The 24,802-nt window shown below is 35.4% G+C and overlaps 1 protein-coding gene across 1 annotated transcript in view; it reads left to right on the top strand.

Annotated features, from left to right (window-relative positions):
* The first annotated feature begins 15,050 nt into the window (after window positions 1–15,050).
* Window positions 15,051–24,802, top strand: part of LOC139673553 (mucin-6) — a 34,260-nt gene continuing 24,508 nt past the window's right edge. The window contains exons 1-11 of the mRNA XM_071559310.1: window positions 15,051–15,078; window positions 16,078–16,318; window positions 17,736–17,862; window positions 19,004–19,091; window positions 20,262–20,371; window positions 21,279–21,486; window positions 21,746–21,868; window positions 22,861–22,981; window positions 23,856–23,994; window positions 24,156–24,260; window positions 24,600–24,672. Of these exons, the coding sequence (XP_071415411.1) occupies window positions 15,051–15,078; window positions 16,078–16,318; window positions 17,736–17,862; window positions 19,004–19,091; window positions 20,262–20,371; window positions 21,279–21,486; window positions 21,746–21,868; window positions 22,861–22,981; window positions 23,856–23,994; window positions 24,156–24,260; window positions 24,600–24,672 (1,363 nt within the window). The remainder of the gene's footprint in view (window positions 15,079–16,077; window positions 16,319–17,735; window positions 17,863–19,003; window positions 19,092–20,261; window positions 20,372–21,278; window positions 21,487–21,745; window positions 21,869–22,860; window positions 22,982–23,855; window positions 23,995–24,155; window positions 24,261–24,599; window positions 24,673–24,802) is intronic.

Below are 24,802 nucleotides of genomic sequence, written 5' to 3'. Positions count from 1 at the left end.
GAAGTGAGGTCTTAATGTATTAAATAACCCTCTGATGGAAGGAGACATGACAGAAACATAGCTGTCTGGCCTAAGAGACCAAGCAGCTGTAATTAATTGTTGCAAATTGCAGCTGCAATTCTGTCATGTCTTTGTAATAGTCAAAAGTAAAGATGCACAAAAGCTCTGCAAGTTGTTCATTCTTGCTGAAAGGGAATGTATGACTTCTAGAAATGCATTCTTATGATTCTCCATGCATAGTGCTCTCTGCCCATGGGAAAAATAGCTGTACTGTCCTTTGTTCTTGAAACTGTGTGTGTGGAAACCACCTTCATTATTCCCTTCACACTTTTCACCCTTAACTTTATTTCATTCTTCCAATATTTTCCATAGAACTGTAAAGATGTTTCCAAATTTCAGAACAAGATATAAGTCATGCTGTTCTACCACGATTCAGACATCTAAGGGCTTTGGAACTTTGGCAAAGTGACTATAGTGTCTTTTTCTATCTTTTTCCTTCTTTTAAAATCCAAGTCAACCAAAATACAAAAAAATAAAAAGGATCAGAATGTATCAAGTAAAGGGTAAACAAAAGCATATTGCTTGATTGTATTATCTTAGAAGATATGTTGTATCAGCATCAATCAGAGACTATCTTTTCTAAAATGCACACACATTAAAGGACAAGTTAAACATGGATTGCCACTAACTTCCTGTTCCCAGCTCTTAATATTTGTGTAAATACAGATTGTATTTTACTTCCTTACCAGCAAAGGTCAAAGCTTGTGCTTAATGAATTCCTGGTTCACACAAGGTATTTGTTTTTCATTCTATATCTGGTAATAAAATCTGATTAATAAATTAAGAGAGTTGTGTTGTCACAAGTAACAAATTATTTTATTTTTTTCCAAGTCCGGTTTGAACATTAATTACAAAGTACAGATTTAGCTCAGCTGCATGGCAATGATAAGTATAGCAATTAGGAGAACTTAGGCTGTTTCCTATTCATGTGACTTAATGAACTGAGTTCTAACTGAGCTAGAAGCACTTGAACCACAGCTGCTTTCATGTGTAATGCTTTCCATTCATTTTCTGTATGGTATAGAGTCAAAGTGCATGCTGCCCAGGAGAAGAGTTGATGCATAATTTAGGCTGTTTCCAAATTTCCCTTAGAAAAGGAACAATGTTTAGTTCTTAAAACCTAAAAACTGGAAAAAAATATCTGACCTGCAATTTCAAAAATTTTTGCTCATCGGATAAGTGGTCTCCATGTTAGTGGAACCCAGAGGGGAAAAATATATTAGGAATTGAAAAATAAAATTGAATCGGTATCAATACTTTCTATTTCAGTAAAAAAAGGAACACTCCAAGTGTGGATTTAGTTCAACATAAAATCTTATTTGTTCCTAGACTTTATATGAAGTCATCATGAATAGTTAAGAAATAGCAAGAAGAAATAACTTTTTTCTCTCCACTAGAAGTAAATGAAAATGAGAGAATCAATGTCTTCCTCTACAGATTACTTGATCACTAGAAGGTGAGTTTGACCTTAAGAGATACTGTACAGATTTTGTTCATGATTATCGTGCTTGATGGAAATTCTAGTTCCAAAGTCAAACACAAGTATCAGGGGAGTCAGATATGAATAAAGGAGTCATTCTGTCTGTGTTCTTTTGTGTCAGGACTGTAGGTAAAATGACAAACTGCACAGTCCAGACTGCTCCAGATTAGAATACAAACCTGTTGAGTCCAGCATCAACAACACAGAATTCAGGAGCAGGGGAAGGGAGTGTGGGAGAAGAGAGAAAATGGAGTTTTCTGTTCCAGTGTTCCTGTGCACAGGAAGGAAAACATGGTATCATGTGAGAGAGCACCCTCACGGTAGCAGGTCTTGTTTTGTTTTGTGCATGGTAATTTTTTTTCCCCAGAAAAGTTTTATGCCAGAAACAGCTTGAATATTTTGTCCAAGTTTGTCTTCAGGGCAGCAGATGTGCTTGAGGAACTGTGGGAGTTTCGGGCTTTCCCAGATGCCCATGTTGGCAGGAAATAAAGAGTGAACTACACCAACTGAGGTCCCCACAGCTATAGTATCTGAGATACTCCTCAAGCTGAGTGCTAAAGGCATAAAGCCAACACAACGAGGTCACAGGGCGTTGTCCACAAGAAATTCTAATTAAAACTTAAGTACCAACCAGTGAAGCATGAGTTTTAAATTATTTTTTATATTTTTTCGAATAGGTGTATGGGAAAGACTTGACTTTGCAGTCATTTAAGTACAAAAGTACTTTTGGAATAGTGTAAGTGAACGAATGCTGTTAGTTGTTTCTTAGTTTGTATTCACTTTCGTTTATACACACTGTAAATCAAAAAGTTAAATACTCCATAACACCTATGGCCACCGTGTCTCTACACATTGCAACCAAACATAATTTACAATGTTAAATGAAATTTCACATATACATATCTGTAGTCAGATACCCAAGGACAGCAGAGTGAATGGCTCCAGGTGAAATGTAGCCCTAATAGTCTACTCAGAAGAAATTTTTTTCTGGTTGTGTATGAGTTGTCTCATCTATTTCAAACATGCCAAGAAAGAAAGGTTTCTTGATTTTAGTGACCAAAAGGAAAGCAGAAAATGTGGATTTCTTTTAAAGCCATAAGGTGGATTACTTAGTGTCTGATGGAACAGTCACACTGGACTTCTTTTAGGTAATGTTTGGGAAAGGTGTTTACAAAAAGCCTGAAGAGAGGCAGGTAGAAAGGCCCACAGAATTAACATAAGTATCAGAGTACTCTAAAAGTGGGATATAGGCTAAGGATAAAGGCACAAGCTAATTATGATTTTTTTGTGAATACTTTTCAGCCAAAAATTCCTTATTTACCACAATTGGAATATTCCCAGAATATGTATCTATTTTACCATTGGTTTCTTTGGAAAATGTCTTGGCAGCAGAGACAACCAGCTGGCTGTGTGGTGCTTCCTGCCTGTTTACCTGCCAGCTACTCACACAACTAGAGAGGAGCCCTTGTGTGTGCCATAAGCTTAGCCTAGGGATGCAGCAGTCTGGGAACCTTTACTCATTGGCTAAATTACCTGAAAGATAACAATGAGAAACAGGAAGAAAAAATGGGAGCTTGTTTTCTTATGTTTGGCCTGCTATTGCCAGTACGTTGTTCATTTGGTCTGTTTTTCAATAGTAGAATGGTAATTCAATTATCTTGTGCACCAATGCTTCCCTGGTGACTTGACTAGTCATTGTATCCCTCTTTTCCTTCCTGTCATATGTTCATAATACTGAATTTTTGGGTCTTTATTTAAGGGGCTTTATATAGAATATATAATACTGACTACTTGCCACTCCTTCTTTAGTTTTATGCTTAAAACTATTTGTTGTGATAACAGCAGACCAGTACATAAAGTATTCAACACATGTAGGAATATTTTGTTTTAACTCCTTTCCACTATAGTGACAAAATCAAGAATACTGCACATTTTTTTTCCACAGTAGTACAGAGAAAAATTAATCAGTTCTTTTTTCAGTTGACCATGTCCAGAACAAAATTCACATTCACTGATTTTTTTAAGCTTTATTCAGTCTGTAGCTAAATTGTCTTTATATTAATAATTTGCAAATTTTGAGTGAGATGTAATCAGCATGTAACCTCAGTAGAGATATCACTGTTCAGTCTAAATCTTAAGTGTATCTGAGTATCTTCTTCATTTGTGACTACTGTACAGCATCTAATTTTCCACTATGTGATATTGCCAAGATTTAAAAAAGGGTTAGGTACTGAATAAAAAATTCTATCATTCTTAATGCAAAATTTCTAAGGCAAATTTTCACTGCTCATTTTGGACAGGTTACTGAATAAAAATTGGCCTGAAGCCTCCTTCATGTGGAAATCTTATTTTCCAATTAAATGTTGAAAGATTTTAAGCTTCATTACAAGTCTGTGTTCATACCAGATAAGTTCTAATATGCATATAGTTAAAGTATTCTATTAGAAAATAGTGTTACCTTGAGGCAAGCTATACAAAAAAACTCCAAACCTACAAGTGTCCCTTGAATGTCACTTTTCTACTGACATTTTACAGCTTATTGGATTGCAGCAGAAACTGAGGTTACCCTGTCAGTCACACTGAATGTCTCAGTCATAAAGAATAAAAATAATGCAGTTGTTTTCAAGAGCCTTATGTAGTTCTGATACAGCATTTCTAAGACATTTAATGTTATATTCATAATACTTAAATGATTCTATCATGAATATTCTAAAATGTTTGTTTGAAGGCCAGGCGTCTAAAATAATTTGAAAGTTAACATATGCGTGATTTTAATAGTGTCATGTTAAACCAACAAATCTTACAATTATTTTAAATTTGAATGAGACAGAAAATCCAGTTTCAGAGCTCAAAGAAAAAAAAACCCACTAGCTCAGCTGTTGTGTCAGATTGCTATCAAGCTGTAGCCAGTATCTTTGCATTCCAGAAAGAGCAACTGAAATTCCAGGCACAGGTTTCAAAAGTTGGAAATGACATGTACACCCACAGGGTCCATGGCTAATCAGTTGATGTATTTTGGTTTCACTCTTTATAAAGATATGTAGCTATTTATCATAAACAATATGCAAGGTTGCTAAAATAATACACAGTGAGGATTACTGGAAGTGGAATGTTTTCTAAGTCATCTTTATAAAAGCACTAGAATATTCTATAACTGAAATACCTAAAACTTCCTAGATGAATTAGGCTGTGGAAGGTAGTCTCCTATATAGTTAAAAAGTTGTTACTCTCTCAATTTGCATAATTTCTGTCTTTACATAAATTCCTTTGACATTTCAAAATCTTCCAAAAGTATACATGATATTGGAAACTATACTTCAGTACTGAAAAACTGTGTCTGTTACTATATATGGCCACAATAACCTCTGCTCTCCTGTACAATGACGGCTTCTGAGAATTAATGATGTTACTAAATCAATTATAATTATTAAATAGGAAAACAAACCCACATTAATTAGAGATGTCACTCTCTCACTACAGCTGGACAGACAGTTTTTCCACAAAACTCTTCCACACAAAATAATTATCTATGTACTGTGAAGGCTACCACTTGTCATAGTCCTGCAGCAAATGCTTTTTTCTTGGTCTGGATTCCTGATTTAAATGTAGTTATATATGGATGCTTTTGATTGACTGTGTTTACATCGTCATTGGATGTCCTCATAAAATAGCAAGATACTTGCTGAATCATATTTAGGTTGATTCAGAGAAATACCTTCCAGGATAGTTGAAGGTAATATCTTTATTCTGACTTCTCAGATAGAATGAGTGTCAGCTAATAATGTTGCTACAAATATGGGGAACTGAAAACAACAACACTTTCCATAAGTATTTATCATAACTTTTGCCAGTACTTGCATTTCTTCAGATTTTTGAAAATTTCATATTAACACATTAAGGTTTTTGGTAAACATAAATGCTACAGAGAAAAGCTTGAAGGTGTAGTAATGGGAGAGGAAATTAACTGTTAGGTGGTATGTAAAGGTTTTGGTACTTTCTCTTGTGTTACCAGTGATCTTAGTTGTCTCAGTCTGGTATGTTTAATGATACTCAGAAGCACCCTGCTCTTCAAATGAGCAAGCCATGAAATGCTCTTGATGTCAACTGCTTTAGTTTATTATGCTTTACAGAAAGATTATGTAAATTTGTTAAAAAATCCTATTTGACAATAGCGGGGTTTTTTTCATCTTTTCAGTCAGAGAAAACTAAGTAAATTTCTATATGACAGTATCAGTTACCAAGTTTGAGTTGTCAAGGGAGCACTACAGTCCCTTATCCTCAAAAAGAAAATATTTCCTAGAATTATGAAAAATGAAAATCTGGTTTGGATTTTATTCATAAGAACTCAGAGGTAATTTTCCAGAAATTACTGTGATGTGTACAGTTGTGACACCTTAATAATTGTACATTTATCAGGGTATTAGTCTGGTTATTGAGGCTGTTTTGAGGACTTAATATTTTTCACTTTGATGGAGAATTTAGAAGTGATTTTGTTCATTTACTTTGGGGTTTTTATATGATAGACGCAGAAAATTTTCAACAGAAAAGTTGAAGTTTAGCCCCACAATTCTATTATTAACAGCCATATACTTTATCCTTCAGTTTCTGGGGAGAGGAATGTGGAATAGAAATGGAAAAAGACCAAAACAAAACAAAAAACCAGACCTTCATGTCAACTAAAATTTAATGTTTTCATTTTAATTGCAACCAGTTTGAGACAGGGCTGAAATTACACTAAACCTTCCCTGAAGTGAAGGGGAGGAGCAATCCCAGTGTAACAGAAACAATACTGATCTTCTGGGATATTGGTGGGAAGGGGGAGATTAACTTGTGAGAGCTGCCAAAGTACCACAGTGCAATAGCCTTTCCCATTTTGGAGCACAGATTGCCCTCTGCTCTTGGCAGTGCTAAAGTGGTAGACAAGAGCTTACTCAGCTATCTTGCAAACTCAGGGAATAAGCTGTACCATGGGCAGACCTTCTTACCAAGGCAAAGTTTATCATTTTGTTTAAAAAGTCACACAAGAGAGAGATGAACACAATCACTCAGGGGAGTGAATAAAAGTTAATGAAAGGAGAGTTAATAAAAACCATCTGAGATCTGTATCTCTGTTCATTCATGTCTTGCCATCTTCTATGCACATAGTCTTTTCAGCAGTTCCAAAGTTTCTTCACTTCATTTTTCCACTTTGTGTACTGGTCCAATATTATTCCTTACCTTATCAGCTAATGATCATAATTTCTGTATTATTTGTCTCTTTGCTTTTGGGTGTAATACCAGATTTGTTCAGTAAATGTAGTTAAAAGTGTTTGAGCTCTTACAAATAGAAGCCATTATAAAAACCTTGTAAGAATGATAATGAATGGAGGAGTTTGTGTTTCCTTTTTTCTTCTTTTTCCAAGTGGCTTTTAGGTGTGTTGAACTTGATAAAAAGGAGATCCTGTTTGGCGGGTACTCTGCTGTTGCAATTTCTGAAAGCTATGGGAATGAGGGAGGGCATTGGAATTCTATATATAAAGCATCCAAGCTTGAAGAGGGCAGTCTGGAAAGTGGCAGTAGTGGCACTACCTATTTGGAACAGAGGAGAGTTCTGGAGAAACCTCTCTGGTCAGGCTATGCATCATGTTCCCAACAGTAATACTGCTCATCCTCTACAGTTTTCTGCAGTCTGCTGGTAAGTCAGAGATGCCTGCCTTTCTCTTGGTGTAGTTTGAAGGAAAATACCTCTGTGTGGAAACAAAGGGGATGACTCCATTGCAGTATTACAATGCATGAGCTTCAGGTTTTGCTCTCCTTTCCCATGATCAGCTGAATTCAGTTTACACTTTTTCTTCTCCTTCACTTGATCTTAAAACACACCTGATTGTTTAATAAATACATGACTGAAATAGAACTGTTTGTTCTTAACCTTCTTTTAGAAACATGGATACTGATTTATTGTATCTTTCCCTAGAATTTGTTCTCTAAATACAGGGAATAATTTTATAATGGATATTTGTGGTGTTTCCAAGTGCCGCCATCTTTCAGATGTTCCTGATACAGTGTCCTAGCAGTGTCATTGTGGAAGCTGTATGTCTTCTGTGTAGAGTGATGATCAAAACTCCTTTTCTTTGTTATGCCCACTTCAAATAGTATTGAGTTATGTGATGGCATTACTTTTTTGAAGAACAACGTGACAGAAAGAATCCTGTGCTGGAAAACAGGCAAATGGTTCCAGTCTAAAAATTTTACATGACTCTTAATGTATTCCTCCATATATTATTCAATATACTTCTTTAGTCTTTTAAAGGACTCTGGGTTACTTTTTTGATCCAACCCATCTAAATACCAGATAAATGTGTAATTTCTAAAAAAGACTTGACAAGTATGTTCATTGACTCTGTAGCTACTCTACTTTCTTACTCATTCCTCTTCCTATATTGGGGTTTGTTATTTTTTGGTGGTTTGTTTTTTGGTTGCCTTTTTTTTTTTTTTAGTTTTTAATCAATTTTTTGAGAGTGAGCCTTTTTGACTGTGGTTTGTCATCACTTCATGGTTTATTTTTTGTCTCTTCTGGATCTTCTCTGTTGTTATCAGTTGTTACAGTTGCAATTTCAAGGACAGGTTTCAAACTGCATACTTCATTTGCTTTAGTCTGAACAAAGTTAAATTTATTTCTTCTGTATTATGTTTACTACGTTTAATGAACCATATATGGTTCAAATTTCATGGGGACACTTATTACTCTTAAATCACTGACTTAAACTGTAACATTAAAATAATTAAAATATAAGCAACTCAGCCCTATTGTAGACTCTCAGAGCCAATTTCTAACCTCAACTGCATTGTTATAAATCAGGTGTAACTCCACTCACTGTATCACCTCCATTGTAACCAGTATCAAGTACCTGAACAAGGGTCCTGAACCCAAATGTCAATGCCTGCAAAATCTTAATCTACATGACTTCCTATGTCAGATGAGTAGGAGTATTAACATAAATACTAATATTTGCAATCAGGTAGAAAATTACTGTAGACACCTACACAGCCACAAGCTTTATCTATAAACTTGGCAATTACAAATAAGGCCTTATCTACAAAGGATTAAGTTGAATTTAAACATAAAACCCTAGAAGTAGGATCAAGAAAATTCTTACAGAGTAGTTTTCTCCTTTGGGATATATCAATATTTCAGGACCTGGAGAAGCCAAGTAAGGTTGCAGACTATGAGAACTAACAGATTTCATTCTGTCAAGTAAGATTTTGAAATTACCATTTTCAAGTGTTTGTCTGTGTGTTCGAAAACAGGACAACATGTGGGATATTCATTGTTTTGAACTCTAGATCCAAATCTTGTCTCCTTAGAATGAATTAAATCAAAACCAGGACTTCAGTTCTCCTCTTCATATATCTGCATCTAAATTCTGTAACTTGAGTCTGTCTCTAGCTAGCTAGACATTTAATTATTCATTGTAAGGACATATATTTGATTATTTGATGTGAAGTCTGATGGAGACTGGAAGACCCACTTCCCCTTTTCCTTGATAATTCAAGAAAAAAACAATAAGCAAACATTAGTCTGAGTTTAAAAAAAAAATCTACAGAAGCTTAAAACCAAACTGTTAGTTTCAGCCTTTACTTAATAAGAGATGCTGATTCATTGATTAAATTGAGGATTCACACCTTTAGCTATTTCAGTAGACAAAACTGTGCATGGGTCCTTATGAGATGTTTATGTACAGTCATGATACTTTTCCTCACTAAGTATGTAACTAGGAAGTTGCCTTGATTTATGATGTTCAGACGTCTATGTTTGCAAGACACAAAGGAACTTTATAATTTTGTATGGAAGAGAAATCACCATGAATATGTGCAACTGATTACTAGTATTATAGCTGTGACTCTAGCAGTATTCTCACTCTAAATTTATTTTTAGGCTTATATAATTTATTTCAAGGCTCTTGTCCTTTCCAGAATATCTGACATTTCAGCATTTCTATTTGTCCCAAATTAGAAGATAAAAACTGAACCCTTTACAGAATAGAAATCCTAAATTATTTCTTTTTGAAAGTACAAAAAAGATTTCAATGCAATGTTTGGGTTTTGTTTTTTTCATTAATTTAGCTCACAGGAAATACTTTCATTGAAGTTATTACAATATAAAATTGTGTTTTCACATGAAATTTTCACATGGAGATGTTTCATATAAGTATTGTAGCAACAAAATTACTTATTTCTTCATAGTAAGGCATGTTCCCTGACTGGATTGTATTGCTGTCATCAACTAGACAGGCTGACAACACAGGAAACTGCACTTTGGAAGATATAATTCTCAAGGAAGTTGGCCAGCTGGAGTAGAGTAGGAATTGAAAGTAAAACCTTCCTTTATCCAAGAAAAGTGAAACTGATTAAATTCTATTGAGCTAATTCAGAAATAAGTGTTTCACGTCAAAGCAAAGTCATTCTTTTCTCACAGGAAAACAGAACACTTGTAGTAATAGTAAAATGTCAGTAAGGAAGATTTCAGTATTTTAGAAATCTCATTTAAGACTAGGACAGTCTTTTAAAAGAAAAATTCCTAAAAGATTGTGAGGTACAACTTCTGTATGGGCCATAGCACTTGCTGCATCTGTACAATCTGTCGTTTTGTGTGCTTGTGAATGGATAATAATGGTCCAGGAAGATTTTACTAATCTCTTCAAAGTGTGAGAAAAAGAACTGACCTGCCTGTTCTGAACTAAAATATTTGTCCATTAATTATTAGACCTTTTGCTTTACATCAAGCTCTCTAGATAGATCTGACCTGAAGTAATATTTTAAACATATATTCAATTTCTGCAAATCAAATATTCTTGGAAGGCAGCTGTTGCATGCTCTTAAATCCCATTAATGTAGTAGTTAAGTTTAGGATTAAATTGTAGCAATTGGAAAACAGTTAAACCAACAATAACAGATATTAAACAAATGGAGGTATCAACATCTGGGAGTTCATAAATGGCAGCAGCAGCTCTAGGCATGAAGAGTGTTAGTTTGATTGCCACAAACTGATTCTATTCCCTTTTGTGGTGTGCTTACTGAGATGCATGATTCACCAGGAACTCGGAAGAAACATACTGTGTTCTGGAAAAGCCTGATGAGTTGCAGGTCAACCATGGAGGTTGTATTAAAATCCTGGCAAAATTTCAAACAATTTTTGGCCAGTGCTGACCAATTCTAGAGGACAAGGCAGCATGAGTAGGATCTACAGTGTTTTTCTGATGACTGTGTCAGACTACTTTGGAAATTGAAGTGCTGACCATGCAGTGGGTACAGCAGCTTGCAACTCAGCAGTTAATGAGACTGCTTTGTGCCTTTTCTTTCTTGTGGAAATGTTCTTGTTCATTTTATCACAAAGTTATTTTGCTATATTTATTATCATTATTATTTTTATGACTTCAATTTAGAAAAGTTATGTTATGTTCAGTTTCATTTTTTGTTTGTAGAGCACTGCCCCATTGAAATGAACACAATATTTAGGAAGAAGGGTAGAAGAAATACAGAAGGGTAGCAGGAATATATCTCACTAAACTTCTGCCTTGGCATTTACACTGCAGATAGTCACCTAAGGTTTCCTTTACATTTATGGAGAGAAATAAAAGTTTTATGCACAATCCATTTGTTCCATGTTAACTACGTATTCTGTAACTGAAATTGTACTCAGTAAATTTGAATTTACTTTTACAGCCTGTGAGGGGAGCTTAGACAACTGACTGAGATAAATGCTGTTTAAAGCTATTAGAACATTTAGGGTGCAAGCGCTTCTGTCACTGAACTTACATGCTTGGTTTATTTCTCTTCTGTCTACTCATTGTATACATTTCCACCAGTGTAGTATTTTAGCTCTTAAAAACTGATTAGTTTATCCAGATGCCATCTCTCTAAGTATTGTTTCAGACAAGAATTGGGGCATGGACTGATGAAGTTGGAGATGTCTGGATCTCAGATCCAAAGCAAAGACATGTGCTGAAACTCTTATTTCCCAGGTTCGATCTTGTGCCTTAATCTAGCTTCACATAAAAAACATAACCTCACTTGTTTTCCTACAGTCTTTGAGATACCACATAATAAATATTACCTCACATTCAGCAGCAGAGCATGGAATTGGCTAGAGAGGCTGTTCCAGGTGGTGAGCTCCCTGGAGGCTTTCAATCACTGCTGTATGTAAGGAAGCAACAGAACCCTGCAGAGCTGTAGTGTATATATAGATATAAAGAGACTTGTCCTGGTTTCTGTGATTATAGAAACCTGTCATAGCATTTTCTATGTTGCAAAAGATCCTAAACATATAATAGAAAATTTTGTGGTTTCTATGGGATATTTGCTCCTGCTATCTAAGAAATAGCAGACATTACAAATGTTAAAAATGGGTAGCACATTTCTGAAGCACCCCAGGTCCTTATTCTTGCATCTTGCTTTGGTTGTTGCCATCCAGATATGGACTTTATGGAAGCTCACTCCAATGACAGGGAGTGCACAGGGGCTTGTGGCTTGTAAATTGGCTGTGGTGGCCTTTTTCCATGTCTCTCTCATTCCCTTTGCCCTTTGGGCAGGAAGCAAGATAGAAAGGTGAAAAAGCCTTTGGATATGTATGAAAACAGTGCAGTTGTGCACATGCAGGAGGTCTGGGTTTGAGATGGAAGAGAGACCATACTGCATTCCACATTTGCTAAATATTCCTTGGCTTCTCTTGACCATAAAAGGTTTTGTGAAGAGATGTATGGAAGGGAGCAGATAACAGCTTTCATCATTCTGCCTTAACATAAGTAGCAAAAGCAACAACTAGGCTGGGGATTTCCCACTCTTGGACTCCAGATCCTATGATTCTTGTGAAGAATACACGGAGCAGTACATTTCCCATATTTTCCCAGTTTTGGCTATTTGCTCCACTACTTCTTCCCACAGGGTGGAACAAGAATTCAAAACTGCAAGGAAAGATTTATCCCTTTTTTTTTAAATCAGGAACTGAGGATTTTACTATGAAGTACAGGAAATCTCATATTGCATAGGATTTCTGGCAGAATTTGATAATGTTGACTAGCCACAGAAGATTTTTCTATTTCTTAAATATTTAGTACGAATGATGTGATTTTTCCACTGTAATTTCCATTCAGTTTCCTGTGACAGCACACAATTCATACATGCTGACCCTGCTTTGAGTTGTAGTATGCTTAAAAATAAATAAATATACAAACATTCAATTTCCTTTTACTCAGAGGATAACTTCGTTGTGTTGCCTTGTTCCTTTCACAGCTTTTGAAGGAAATTATTGGCCCAACATTTTTATCCAAAAACAGAAAGAATCTCTGCAAAGAAGTAAGTGCCTGACCTGGTATTTAATGTCCACATTCAACTATGAGTGACAGCTCTATTCAGCATCAGTTCTATATTTCAGGAGACACTGCACTAAACACATAACAAAAATAAGTCTTTGCCTCAAGGAGCATATGTTTTGAAGCATTAGTTTTAGAAATTCTGAGTGAAGACTTTGCATATAAAAAGATGGCAAAATGCATTGCCTCGCTGGTAAGTTTTAACCTAAATGGAAAGCACTTTAGTGTGCCATGTTGAAGTTTTGATGCCTCAGGATAGAAACTGTGAGCACTTTAGTAGCCTTCCACATTTAGAAATTTGCTATTGCGGTAATTTCTGTGATATGCTGATTTTCATTCCTACATATTACTGCCTATATTGTCTAAAAATTTAGGATAGGTATTCTTTTGATATTCCAAAATCCAGGAAATTAAATAACGATCAGAGTATGGAATAGTTCTTCCTCACTTTTATAGCCAGCAGCCAGTGGGGAGTCAGAGTATGGAGAGGTATCTGCTTCAACATTTTGCTGTGCCAGATGTAACCACTGCTGTCACAGTTCTGGTACTTTACCAGTAAGTAGTTTTCCCTTAACTACAAAGAATGGCTTGTGTGCATGCACCCAGATCTGTACACAAAATTAACTCCAGCCACCTACTTACCGTGAACTTGTGCTAGTCCTTCTGAACCTGAGAAATACAAATAGTAAGATACTACTACCTCGCTTCTGTAAAAACATACTCGATGCCAAATCACAAAATAATTAGCAAATTACAGCTTTAAAGTAGTAAAAATATTAGCTATCAGAAGTACTGTTAGAAAGGTAGATATCATTAAAATTTTAACTCATATTTAGAAAGGTAAATTTTGAGAGCAGTGATTTTAGCATTTTCTGTTACAAAGAAATTTTGGTTCTGTTTAAAAGGAGGCTGGACAAGGACTTGCAAGCCAGAGATAAGGGAGGGGTAAGCAGAAAAATCCCAATAGCCTCTCAAAATTCTCTGAACTGAAAATAATTGAAGGCTGAGAGAGTATCTGTGGAAGTATATATGCCTGACCTGATTGGAAGTCTTCCCTTGGGCAGTCTGTTAACAATCACTGCTGGAAATAAAGCACAGAGCTACATTAACTCTTGATCAGAACTAATACAACTTTTCACATGTCCTTTACTGAAGAAATGTGAGGCACTCACTTCTAAATTTAAGTTTCATTCAACAAAGGTTTAGTTTTCCATGTCCATGACCTGAATGAATAAAAGTCATGATGCTAACATGATATACTACATTTTACATGACATGATGTTCCTCTGCTAAGACAGGATACAGAAGGTTATAACCCTTCTAAAACCACACAATTTTCCCAAGATGGTTTCTAAGTAAGTACGGATATCAGTCCTAATATTCTGAAATTTTTTCTACCATATTTTAGTTACAGAAAATCTTCTAGTAATATATAATCTTAATGTTTTATGTTAAATATGCTTTGCTTCTGCATACCATTAAAAAGCAACTCTGTGTACTCCAAAACTTGTTGCATATCAGCAGCTGACAATGAAATTCTTTATCTAGTTTGGGGAAAATGCAGACATGTAGAACAAAAAGAATTATATAAAATACAAATTTATTATAATGAGAAGCATTTCTTTAGGCAGAATAAACTGAGAGAGGGTTGAATTAGGTGAATTCTCAATCATCATAAGTATGGAAAAGCTACATGAAGTTCATCCTGAAAGTAAAAATAGTTGAAGGCAAAAAAACCCCAAACAAATAGTCAGGAACTCATCTCTGTCTGTTCTTAAAGCAAGAGGAACAGCAGAGCATTGATAGACATAAATTAAAAGAAAATCCTTAGTGATTATTCAATAAAATAACACAAAAGACAAACATATAATCTAGTTTTAAACTTCCTTGGGTTATTGACATTACCATTTGTTAATTTTCTTTGCTAAGATTTAAATAAAAAGAAATGCACTGAATGTGCTCTAATATTTATAGAAAGGGGCACCTATTGGCCTCTGACCATTGTGCCACCCCAGGTAATCACTCCTTGGCACACTCTGGGGTTTGATGATCAGTATCACTTAAGGAAAGCACTGAACTAGCTGGACTTGGGCATGAAGGATCAATGATAACAATTAGACAATTCCTATTTTCCAGTCAGACCTTCAGGACAGAACAGAAGTATGGAAGAGGAATACTTTTTGCCAACAGGTAACAGCTCCTTGGGAAACAGTATTTTCTACATGAGCTGGATAAAACCAGTGGCATTCTGTAATTATTTGATCACTCCTTTGAAGTTAAAAAATGTTTTGACTTTAAAACAACGTATATAAATTTCAGGTTGACTTTGCTAAACTTCGGTGATACTTTGTGACTCTAAGATATATTTTAAGATACCTGAGCTTCATGTGGCACCATAAGCAAAAAAAAAATTAAAAATTAAAAGTAATAATCTGAGTCTGAAAATATAAAAAGGAGGACATGATTTTAATTACTTTAATAGACCTATCAGCTTCAAAGGGCCTGTTCAAATTCTGCAAGTAGGTACAGAACTATCTAAAAAGTGCTGGAGTTGTATCTCTTTCTTTATGATTCATTTCCACCTCCAAAAATTGGTCTACTCAGACGAAAAGTTCAAATTACTTCTTAAAATTGAAAACTTATTAAAATATTTCATGTACTTATTAAACTGATTGGAAGTCTGTCACACAAATACAGAGTCAAAAAAGTGGGGACTGACGAGCTGGGCTTTGAAGGCTGTCTTTGTAAATCTAATGATTGATGTGCAATTAATTATGATACAGTAATGCCATAGATAGCTTGATAAGTGCTATGTCTGAGATGCTAAAGGTCTCTCCAGCAGCAGGCTGTCACCTTTGCTAACAGGTCACGCAGACGGAAGTAAAAAGATAAACCTCTATATTACCAAGCAAGGGTTGGAAGTGTTTTTACCAAGCTAGGAAGTTAGGGAACTCTCCTCTGCTTACAGTAAGTAAGAATATCACTCTCATTCTGAATATTGTTTCACTTCCTGACTTGAGATAAAATTTTGATTACAAATCAAAAAATAAGAGGCCTTTGATGTTGTTTCTGGAATTAATCTGAGTAGAAACTCAATAGCTTCTCTTACCATTTTTAGTTGAAATGATAATCAGAATGAAAAATTATGCTTTTTGGAGACCTAAATCTGTTTTTCTTTCTCTTTTATAGTTTGGAGCAAAGATTCCTGTTCTACATGGGGTGGAGGGCATTTTTCAACCTTTGATAAATACCAGTATGACTTCACTGGGACTTGTAACTATATCTTTGCAACTGTATGTGATGAAACCAGCCCTGACTTCAACATTCAGTTCCGTCGTGGGCTGGACAAAAAAATTGCAAGGATCATTATTGAGCTTGGACCATCTGTTGTCATTGTTGAGAAAGGCAGCATCTCTCTCAGGAGTGTTGGGTAAGATTCTGCAATGAATAGGAAAAAAGTGTTTAGAGAAGACAAGGAGTTACATAGCAGTTGCACTGAAGACAACTACTTTTTGTCAAAAGTTAATTACCAACCTATTGAAGTTAACACACCTGACAGGAGTCTACTCCCATTGCTTTCCATCAAGCATTCATGCTCCTAGATAAGTATTGCATTTGCAGCTATTTGAATCAATCTTAGAGTACATTTGTGTAGTCAAAGGGATTAACTAATCTCCTCAGACCAAAACAGTTCTCAAACTGTAACTACTGTCTCCTCGATACTACCAGTCTGTTTATACTTATCTCCACTACAAGGACAGATGACACAGCTTACACACTTTAGTAGATACTTGTTGAAATTCCTGTTTTGTTTAGAGTTCATTTGATTTGGATAACTGAACCCTCTATGCTAAAGCTAACACATATATAGAGTATAAGAGAAGCTTTGAACTCTACAAACAACTGCAAAACACTGGATATGTTCATTCCTTTAGATAAATTGCTCCCATAAAAGGAAATTTCTCCAAGGAAGTTTTCGGTATTTTTACCAGATAGGCAGTGTTGAATTTTGATCTCTGAGTATGTGTGGATACAGGAAATATTTGACTGGGGATTGTCTGTATCTATTACTTACCTGGGCACAATGACTATCACAACAAAATTACAATTTGCACTATACTTTAGCCAACTGTATTTAGAAAAACTTTATTTTTAGTTTATGTTTCAGGAAAACTGCCTATCCCAATGATCTGCATTTTAATTTTTTGTCCTACAGTCAAAGGAACCAAATGCCATGCCTGAGCTGGTCTACTGTTGCACGTATCTATGCGTCAGGTGAAAGGCTGGCCTTGTTCCTTTCAGCACTTTCTCATGAGGGTCTCCCACTGAGCAGTTTACAAAATGTATTTCTTCTTTAATGTTGTTAGTTTGTCACATTAAAATTCATTTGCATGGGTGAAAGCCTAATTCTACTACAACATAAATGGGTCTCTAATCTTATCAGTTTTCAGTCATAACAATAGTTCCTGTATTCACAGTCTGTAGTACATAAAATCTCTTCAGGATAATCAGCAATAGTTGTACCATACAAACTTTATTGTTACAAGTTCTTGAAGCTTATAACTATACCCTGATAAAACCAAAGCAAGTGAAAATGCCAAGTCCTGTGCAAAACTAGTATAATCACCATGCAACTATCTTCTGGTGGTTCTTCTGTGAAACCGCTGGCATTAATTTTCAATCAACAGAAATTTTAATATATCTTTAAATGTCACAGGTACAAAGGAAAAAAATTCTATTTCATATTGCTGCAAGTGCTCAGGCTGTATGTGTATCATATAATAAAAAACCCCAAACTAATTCCTCACATTGGTATAAGGTCAGTTTCTCTTCTCACCTTATTGCAGAGTTATTAAGTTGCCTTATACCAGCAATGGAATTCAAATAGCACCTTATGGATGCAACATTCGCCTGGTTGCCAAGCTGATGGAGATGGAACTAGTTGTCATGTGGAACAATGATGACTATCTCATGGTTAGTAAAATGCTCTCATAAAGTAGAAAAGAAAATTCTCACTCAGTGTACTGGAATGACAAGAACTCTAGACTTAGTGGGTGCTTTTGCATGTATTTACTGTTTGGATATTTATTATTTTCCTGTTTCATCCATTCCTCTTAGAAAAATAACTTTGCATTTTATACCTGCATCCTCCTTTCACTTGAAGAACTTATAGTTAACTAAAGCCACCAATGTTGAGATTTGTGGACACTCTCACACATTCTAATCTTTCCTCAGGGCATTTGAGCAGCTGCAACATTTTACTAAAGAGATGTTGTTTAAAGTTGTATAGAATTTAATAGTGTATGCCATACTTAAGTTTTTACTACTGTGCTTCTCCAGAACATATTTTGAGTTCAAACCTATAGTGCTTCTACCAGTTTCTTTGTTTCTTCCCTTTTTCTGAATCTTTTCAGGTTTTTTCCTCCGAAAACCCCCCAGTACATTTTCTAAGTATGACCTATGGTATTATTGCCACTAAAGACACTGAATTCTAAATTGATGTTTGCTAAAACAGAGTGAATGATATGTAATAAATTGTCTGGGAGTTTTATCAGCATTACTATCACATATATAAGAGGAAATGCTACTGTGACAGATACAAACTATATCCTTCGTATAGTCAGATTATTTCCTCTGGTCTAAGACTTTCATAATAATTAATTTATTGTAGCCAGTAGTAATACTATCACTTTAGTCTCCAGAGCAATAATTGAATAATCTTTTTCTGAGAACAGATTTTCTTCCTGTAGCCTTCAAATTTTTAATAGAAGAAACCTGAAATTCATGCTCTGCCAACAAAGATATGAGCAAGAATAAAGCATCATTTCCTTTCCTGTTTTTTTTCCTGACTCCTTAGAATGTGATATCCCCACTCCTCAATCCTCTGAAAATGTCTTCAAATCTTATTCTTTTATTAAATAAATAAGTCACCTTTGCCTATTGGGAAAAGATGTTGCTATTTACAAAACCTTTCCTCCAAACAAGTCACTGAAATTAATGAGAAGGATCACCTTAAACTGGGTCCTTGTAATGAACTTGTTTGAGAAGTGTCATGCTGTATAGATTATTTTACTTAGGGTAATCCTTTTAAATGTCTTATTGCATTTTATTTTAGGTTTTGGCTGAAAAAAAATACATGGGGAAAATCTGTGGAATGTGTGGAAATTATGATGGTTATGAACTGAACGAGTTTGTGCGTGAAGGTAAGATATAAGGACATTTCAAGTGTAAGGAGAACTAGTTAAAGTGAGTCAAGGTGGAAGTTTCGTACTGTAATACAGAGTACGAGCTCTGACTGCTCCCTCAGTTTCAGAATTGAATAAAGTAGTTCCATGGGTCACCAACACGCCTATCATATGATTTGGCTACATACACACTGTTAACTGCTATGAGTGTAGTATTGTGGGTTCCTCAGACAAGCAATAAAGACTCTTTGTATGTTTTAAACATGGGTGGTAAGAATCACACTCCCCTAACTTTTGTAAGAGACCAGGCTCATAGCAACGCATAATGAGAGAAATAATTGCTGTAGGTAGAAGCAAGAAAGAGGCTATAATAAAAAGAATACAATGGACAAGAACATTCACAAGTAGTGTGTCTGAATAAGTGGATCTTTATAAAAAAATGGTTGGTGCTGAGGACTTGACATCTGCACTCTGTCTGGTTTGAGGGATTCACTTCTGAGTCACTCTAATCTGGTCTATTGAGCTATTGCCCATTAGCAGTTGCAGCTTGTTACTCACACTCTTGGAATATATCTCACAGCTTGGTTTGACCTTAAAGGTACTCTGTATGTCAAGATCACCCTACAATGGAGGAAAAAACCCCCAAAAAAACGAAATAAAAGAGAGATGTGTTTGGCAGATTTGCTTTAAAAGTACACTGCTAATCTGAACTACAGTGCTCATGTGGAGACATTAAATTGCACAGTAAACTAATCTTAGATCAACACAGATAATTGCAGTTTTCTATCAGAAGACATCAGAAAAATGAGTTCTAAGAATTATGTCATTATTTTTGGGTTATGACGAGTTTAACCCCATACATAGGGGAAGATACAAGAATGGGGGATAAGGAAAAGAGACGTGAATTAGCAGCTGGAAAAAGATAACACAGCTGGCAGACAACCACTAGCAGCTGGCAGCATGTAAGGTAATAGATAAAATAGATTGAAAGTTAACTTGAAGAAATTATCAAGATAATAAAAGTGTGCTCTATTTAGCAGACTTCAGGTAAAGGGCAAGAGACAGTTACGGTTGTCATAGTTTGTAGAACATTTCACAGTTAAAGAGTGGAGTTTAAGTTTGCATCACAGCAACAAATAAATCTAATGCAGACTTTTTCCTGACAAATTATAACCCTTCAATTTACAGGTAAATTTCTGGATACGTATAAATTTGCTGCATTACAAAAAATGGATGATCCATCAGAGATCTGCCTGTCTGAGGAGATACCAATTTCCACTGTTCCTCACAAAAAATATGTAAGAAAGAAGTTTTTGGCTTCTCTGTTGTGTGATTCTTAACAGAGGGAGAAAGATAGATAGAAATCAACAGAAAGGCAGTGGTTTCATAAAACTGACTTCCATGAAAACACATGAAGTCAACATTTTTATAGTCTGACCTGAGAGAGAAAGTTAGGTCTTTGCATTTAAATACATTTTATTAAAAACATGTGGGCATTTTTGAGGCTAGATTTATATCAGTCATTAAAACCAACAAGCATTTAGCTCACAACTTTCTGAAGTTTCATCCAGGTCATCACAGGAAATTCATGGAACCAGTGAAGTTTTAATAACTTCTTAGAGAACTGATATTATAAGCTGTACAGACTTGAAGACCTTCACAATGCCTAAAACATGATGCCAGAAAACAGCATTGATAAAAGAGACAACCACTATTAACTGCTATCACTTACAGTTCTGGATGAAAGCAAAGTCAGCATGCCTGAGAGTCTTTGAAATCTTTTACTGCAGTAGCCAATAGGACAGGCAATAGAAATGTATCAAGTGTTTGCTCAAAGGGGAAGGAATTTTGCTATCTTCACCTCTGGGACGTCCTGGCACTGACTTGCCAGGAGACAACATACTCCCTGAGTGCAATGTTCTCATCCATTTTTAGAGGAGTTGATGGCAGAGAAAGAATGACTTAATTTTCAACATAACAAGAAGTGGAATAAATTCAATATATCAAATTCCTTCCATTATACAGTGGATTTATATTCCCTTCCATTTGTGCATTTCTTATGCATTTAAAGTCAAATACACATTATTAAATTTTAGGGGGGGAAAGCAAACAAACCAACAAGAAAATCATAATTAGCAGTGATATTGCATTGTAGTTTTCACATGAAGGAAACACTACTGGGAACAATTTTCTTCTTTTATTTAGGGCATGATCTGCTCTCAGCTACTTAATTTGGTGTCACCAACCTGCAGTGTTCCAAAGGACGGGTTTGTCATGCGTTGCCAGCTTGATATGCAGGACTGCAGTGAGCCAGGACAAAACAATTGTGCTTGCTCTACACTGTCAGAATATTCCAGGCAATGTGCTATGTCCCACCAAATGGTGTTCAACTGGAGAACTGAAAACTTCTGCTGTAAGTTCAAATGGTTTGTTCATGTGAGACCGTACTTAACATTTCTATGTCTTAAATAGATGGATGATGATAAATAACTGGAATATAAAACAACTGATTAAAAAAATCTCTACTGCCTTAAATCAAACACTTTTCTTAAGAGAACAGTGGTCTTAGATAAAACAATAACAAGGAAAGTCTTCTCTTTCCTAAGTGGTATATAAAATATTCTTCTATGTTTACGCTTTAAAAATCTTAACACTTCCTCTGTTTGTTGCAGCTGTGGGAAAATGTTCTGCGAACCAAATCTATGAGGAATGTGGTTCTCCATGTATTAAAACCTGTTCCAACCCAGAGTACAGCTGTTCCAGTCACTGTACCTATGGTTGCTTTTGTCCAGAAGGTATCATTTCATCATATTTTAAATGAACCATACGAATGTTTTTTTGCATATATGCAGTCAAGTGGAATAGAGTGCTTAATAATGAACTAGCTAAAACTAAAGCCAAAACTACCACACCGTGCGTTTCAGGGTATTGTGCTGCTAGAACTGCTGTTTCTCAGGTAACATAATATATAACTTGAGTCTTGAATAGTCATGATCCTTAAAGGTGTTTGGTCCCTGTTTGCAAGAACAGAACTTTGAAAACATTTTCCTTGCAAAACCATAATTTGTTATGCAATAATGGTGTGCTGCCTGCTTAAAGTTCTGTACTGTAATGTACATGGAATAAGCTTAATTAATTTCCTATCCCAAATGGCTATCTAGCCCTTAAGGGCACCAGCAAGAGGTAGCATACCTTAGGTGATTTCTGCCATATTATGGGAATTTTGTAAATTCCCTGTAAAATAGTTGCAGATGAGATTCCTACAAAAACTATTCCTATCATTTGCATTATTTCTTGAAATTTCAGAGCTGAAATATCCTCCAATGTGGGCCTTTACATCAATATCATCTCCAGTTTATAGTTGGCAAAAGTAATATGTTGTGAGCTGCATATTAAAAACTAGACTTAGTTCTCTAGGAAGTCGAATGTGTTCATTCTTCAAAATTCCAAAGGTAATTTAGAGTGTCATAGAAAAAAAAAAAGAAAGAAAAAAAAGAATAAAAATAACATTCTGGATTACTGTTATTTCAAATTAAGTTCAAATTTCAAAATAAGAGAATGGCATGCTTTCACTTTCATATTAGAAAGCAGCCAAACACTATTATCATTTGTGAAAAGTCAGTTTTATTTTAATAAAGGGAAATTTTCCTGTATGTTATATCTCTAAGTATGGGCACTGACTGTGCAAAAATAACATACTCAAGCTAATTTCAGAAAGCACTCAAGTTATAATAACCTTAGTGCTAAGGAAGGATGTGGAGACTATTTTGTTTATTTTCCTTGGCAGGAACTGTCCTTGATGATATCTCCAGGAATCGGACATGTGTTCACATTAGCCAGTGTCCGTGTACACTGAATGGGGAAACGTATGGTCCTGGTGAGACAATGAAAGCAGCATGTAGGACCTGGTGAGTATCAACAGGGACTTTTATGAGAGAATGAACAGTACACTCACCAGGTGATTGGAAAATTTAGCCTACTTTTCAGAAGGGCAGCTGCAAATGTGTCATACCAACTCTGAAGCCACCTTCTTTCAGTGCCACATATCATATGTTTCTAATTGAAGGTGTACATGACTCATTTCCTGATTAAGCTGTACAAATATAAACACTACTTCAGACCATACAAAACAATAGCATTTCTGCATCCTCTTTGAAAGCGGAGGTAAAATTAGTACAAAACAGATATCTAGTATTTCCAGTTTCTTTTTGGCAATCTCAGTGTTTCTGATCACCAGATCAGTGCTGAAAACGGAATTTCTGTTTGCAGCCGAAACTAGTAACTTAAGACAGTATTCTTTTTTTTGAGATGGAATAATTTTTTTTGGTGTTACATATCTTGCTATCATAATTCTAATAGATAATGTAAAGGAAAAATAATGAAATTTGATCCTCAGAACTGCAACAATGAACACTTATTATGATTTAAGAAAGTTTACTGACAGTTGATACAAGAGTTTAGCAACTTTGAATTAAGATGAACAACTTCAACTGATGTACATAGACAAAGAAAAATGAAAGCATAGAAAGTATAAGAGAGAAAGCGATACAAATTACACAGTGCATTACTAGAAAGTAGCTGAATTTTTAGACTCTAAAGAAAATTCCAAAGCATTGGAAATGAAAGTTTAGAATGCATAGGCATGTTACACTGTGTTCACTAACCAATTTTTCATGTTGATCAGCTACAGAGAAACCTCTGGACAGGAGTATCAAATCCTCAGCTGGTAAACAGGACCTTAGTATGAGAATAACCTTACACAGAATTTCTTGTTCTCCACAGTAAATGCATGATGGGCCAATGGAACTGCCATGATTTGCCCTGCCCTGGAAGGTGTTCACTGGAAGGAGGCTCCTTTGTTACCACATTTGATTCTAGGCCATATAGATTCCATGGGGTTTGCACTTACGTTCTTATGAAGGTAATTTTCTGCGGTTTAGAAACACAAAATATCAAATGGATATATTTTAGGCTGTGTGTGGCTTCCTATTGAAACAAAAATTGGAGTCTTCCTAAGATATACATTGACTCTAAAAATCAGTATTATTCTGACAGAGACTTCTCTTTTCACTTTCCCTCCAGAGTTCCAGCCTGCCACACAATGGAACCCTAATGGCTGTATATGAAAAGACTGGTTATTCTCATTCCGAGACGTCACTTAGTGCTATAATTTACCTGTCTACAAAAGTAGGTATTCCCTCCACAGGTGCCATCCAATAAATATCTCAGTAACCAGATCAGTGAAATAAGTACTTAAAGTCCTTGGTAGTAGTCTGAACTGAAATTTGGGGAATAGATATGTTCCTTCTCATGCATACACAGTAAAGATCTCAGTTACTACATCAGCTCAGAAAGTTGGAGTATTTTCAAAGTGTAAACTAAAAGCAGTGTGTAATAACCTGTGACAAAATGCTTGAATCAGTCTTTTCCTATTACATAGCTTGTTGCCAATATAGTTATGTTAAAGAACATAGAAATACCATCAGTACAGATAATTACTTCTGATTTCATGTCCTCTTCTTACAGGACAAAATTGTGATTTCTCAGAATGATCTCCTCACTGATGATGATGAACTGAAACGACTACCTTACAGATCAGGTAAAAAAACGGAAATGTAAGTTATTTCCAAATTTCATTAAATGTCTGTTTTACATAACCCAGCATCTTTTGCAATTTTCAATTGCTAATGCCAGAGGTTTTAGAGGAAGGTTAAAGTCTTTCTTATTGT

This window comes from Pithys albifrons, chromosome 6, assembly GCF_047495875.1.
Source record: "Pithys albifrons albifrons isolate INPA30051 chromosome 6, PitAlb_v1, whole genome shotgun sequence".
NCBI lineage: Eukaryota > Metazoa > Chordata > Aves > Passeriformes > Thamnophilidae > Pithys > Pithys albifrons.
Note: the sequence above shows the minus strand (reverse complement) of the source record. Positions and strands in the feature narration are given on the sequence as shown.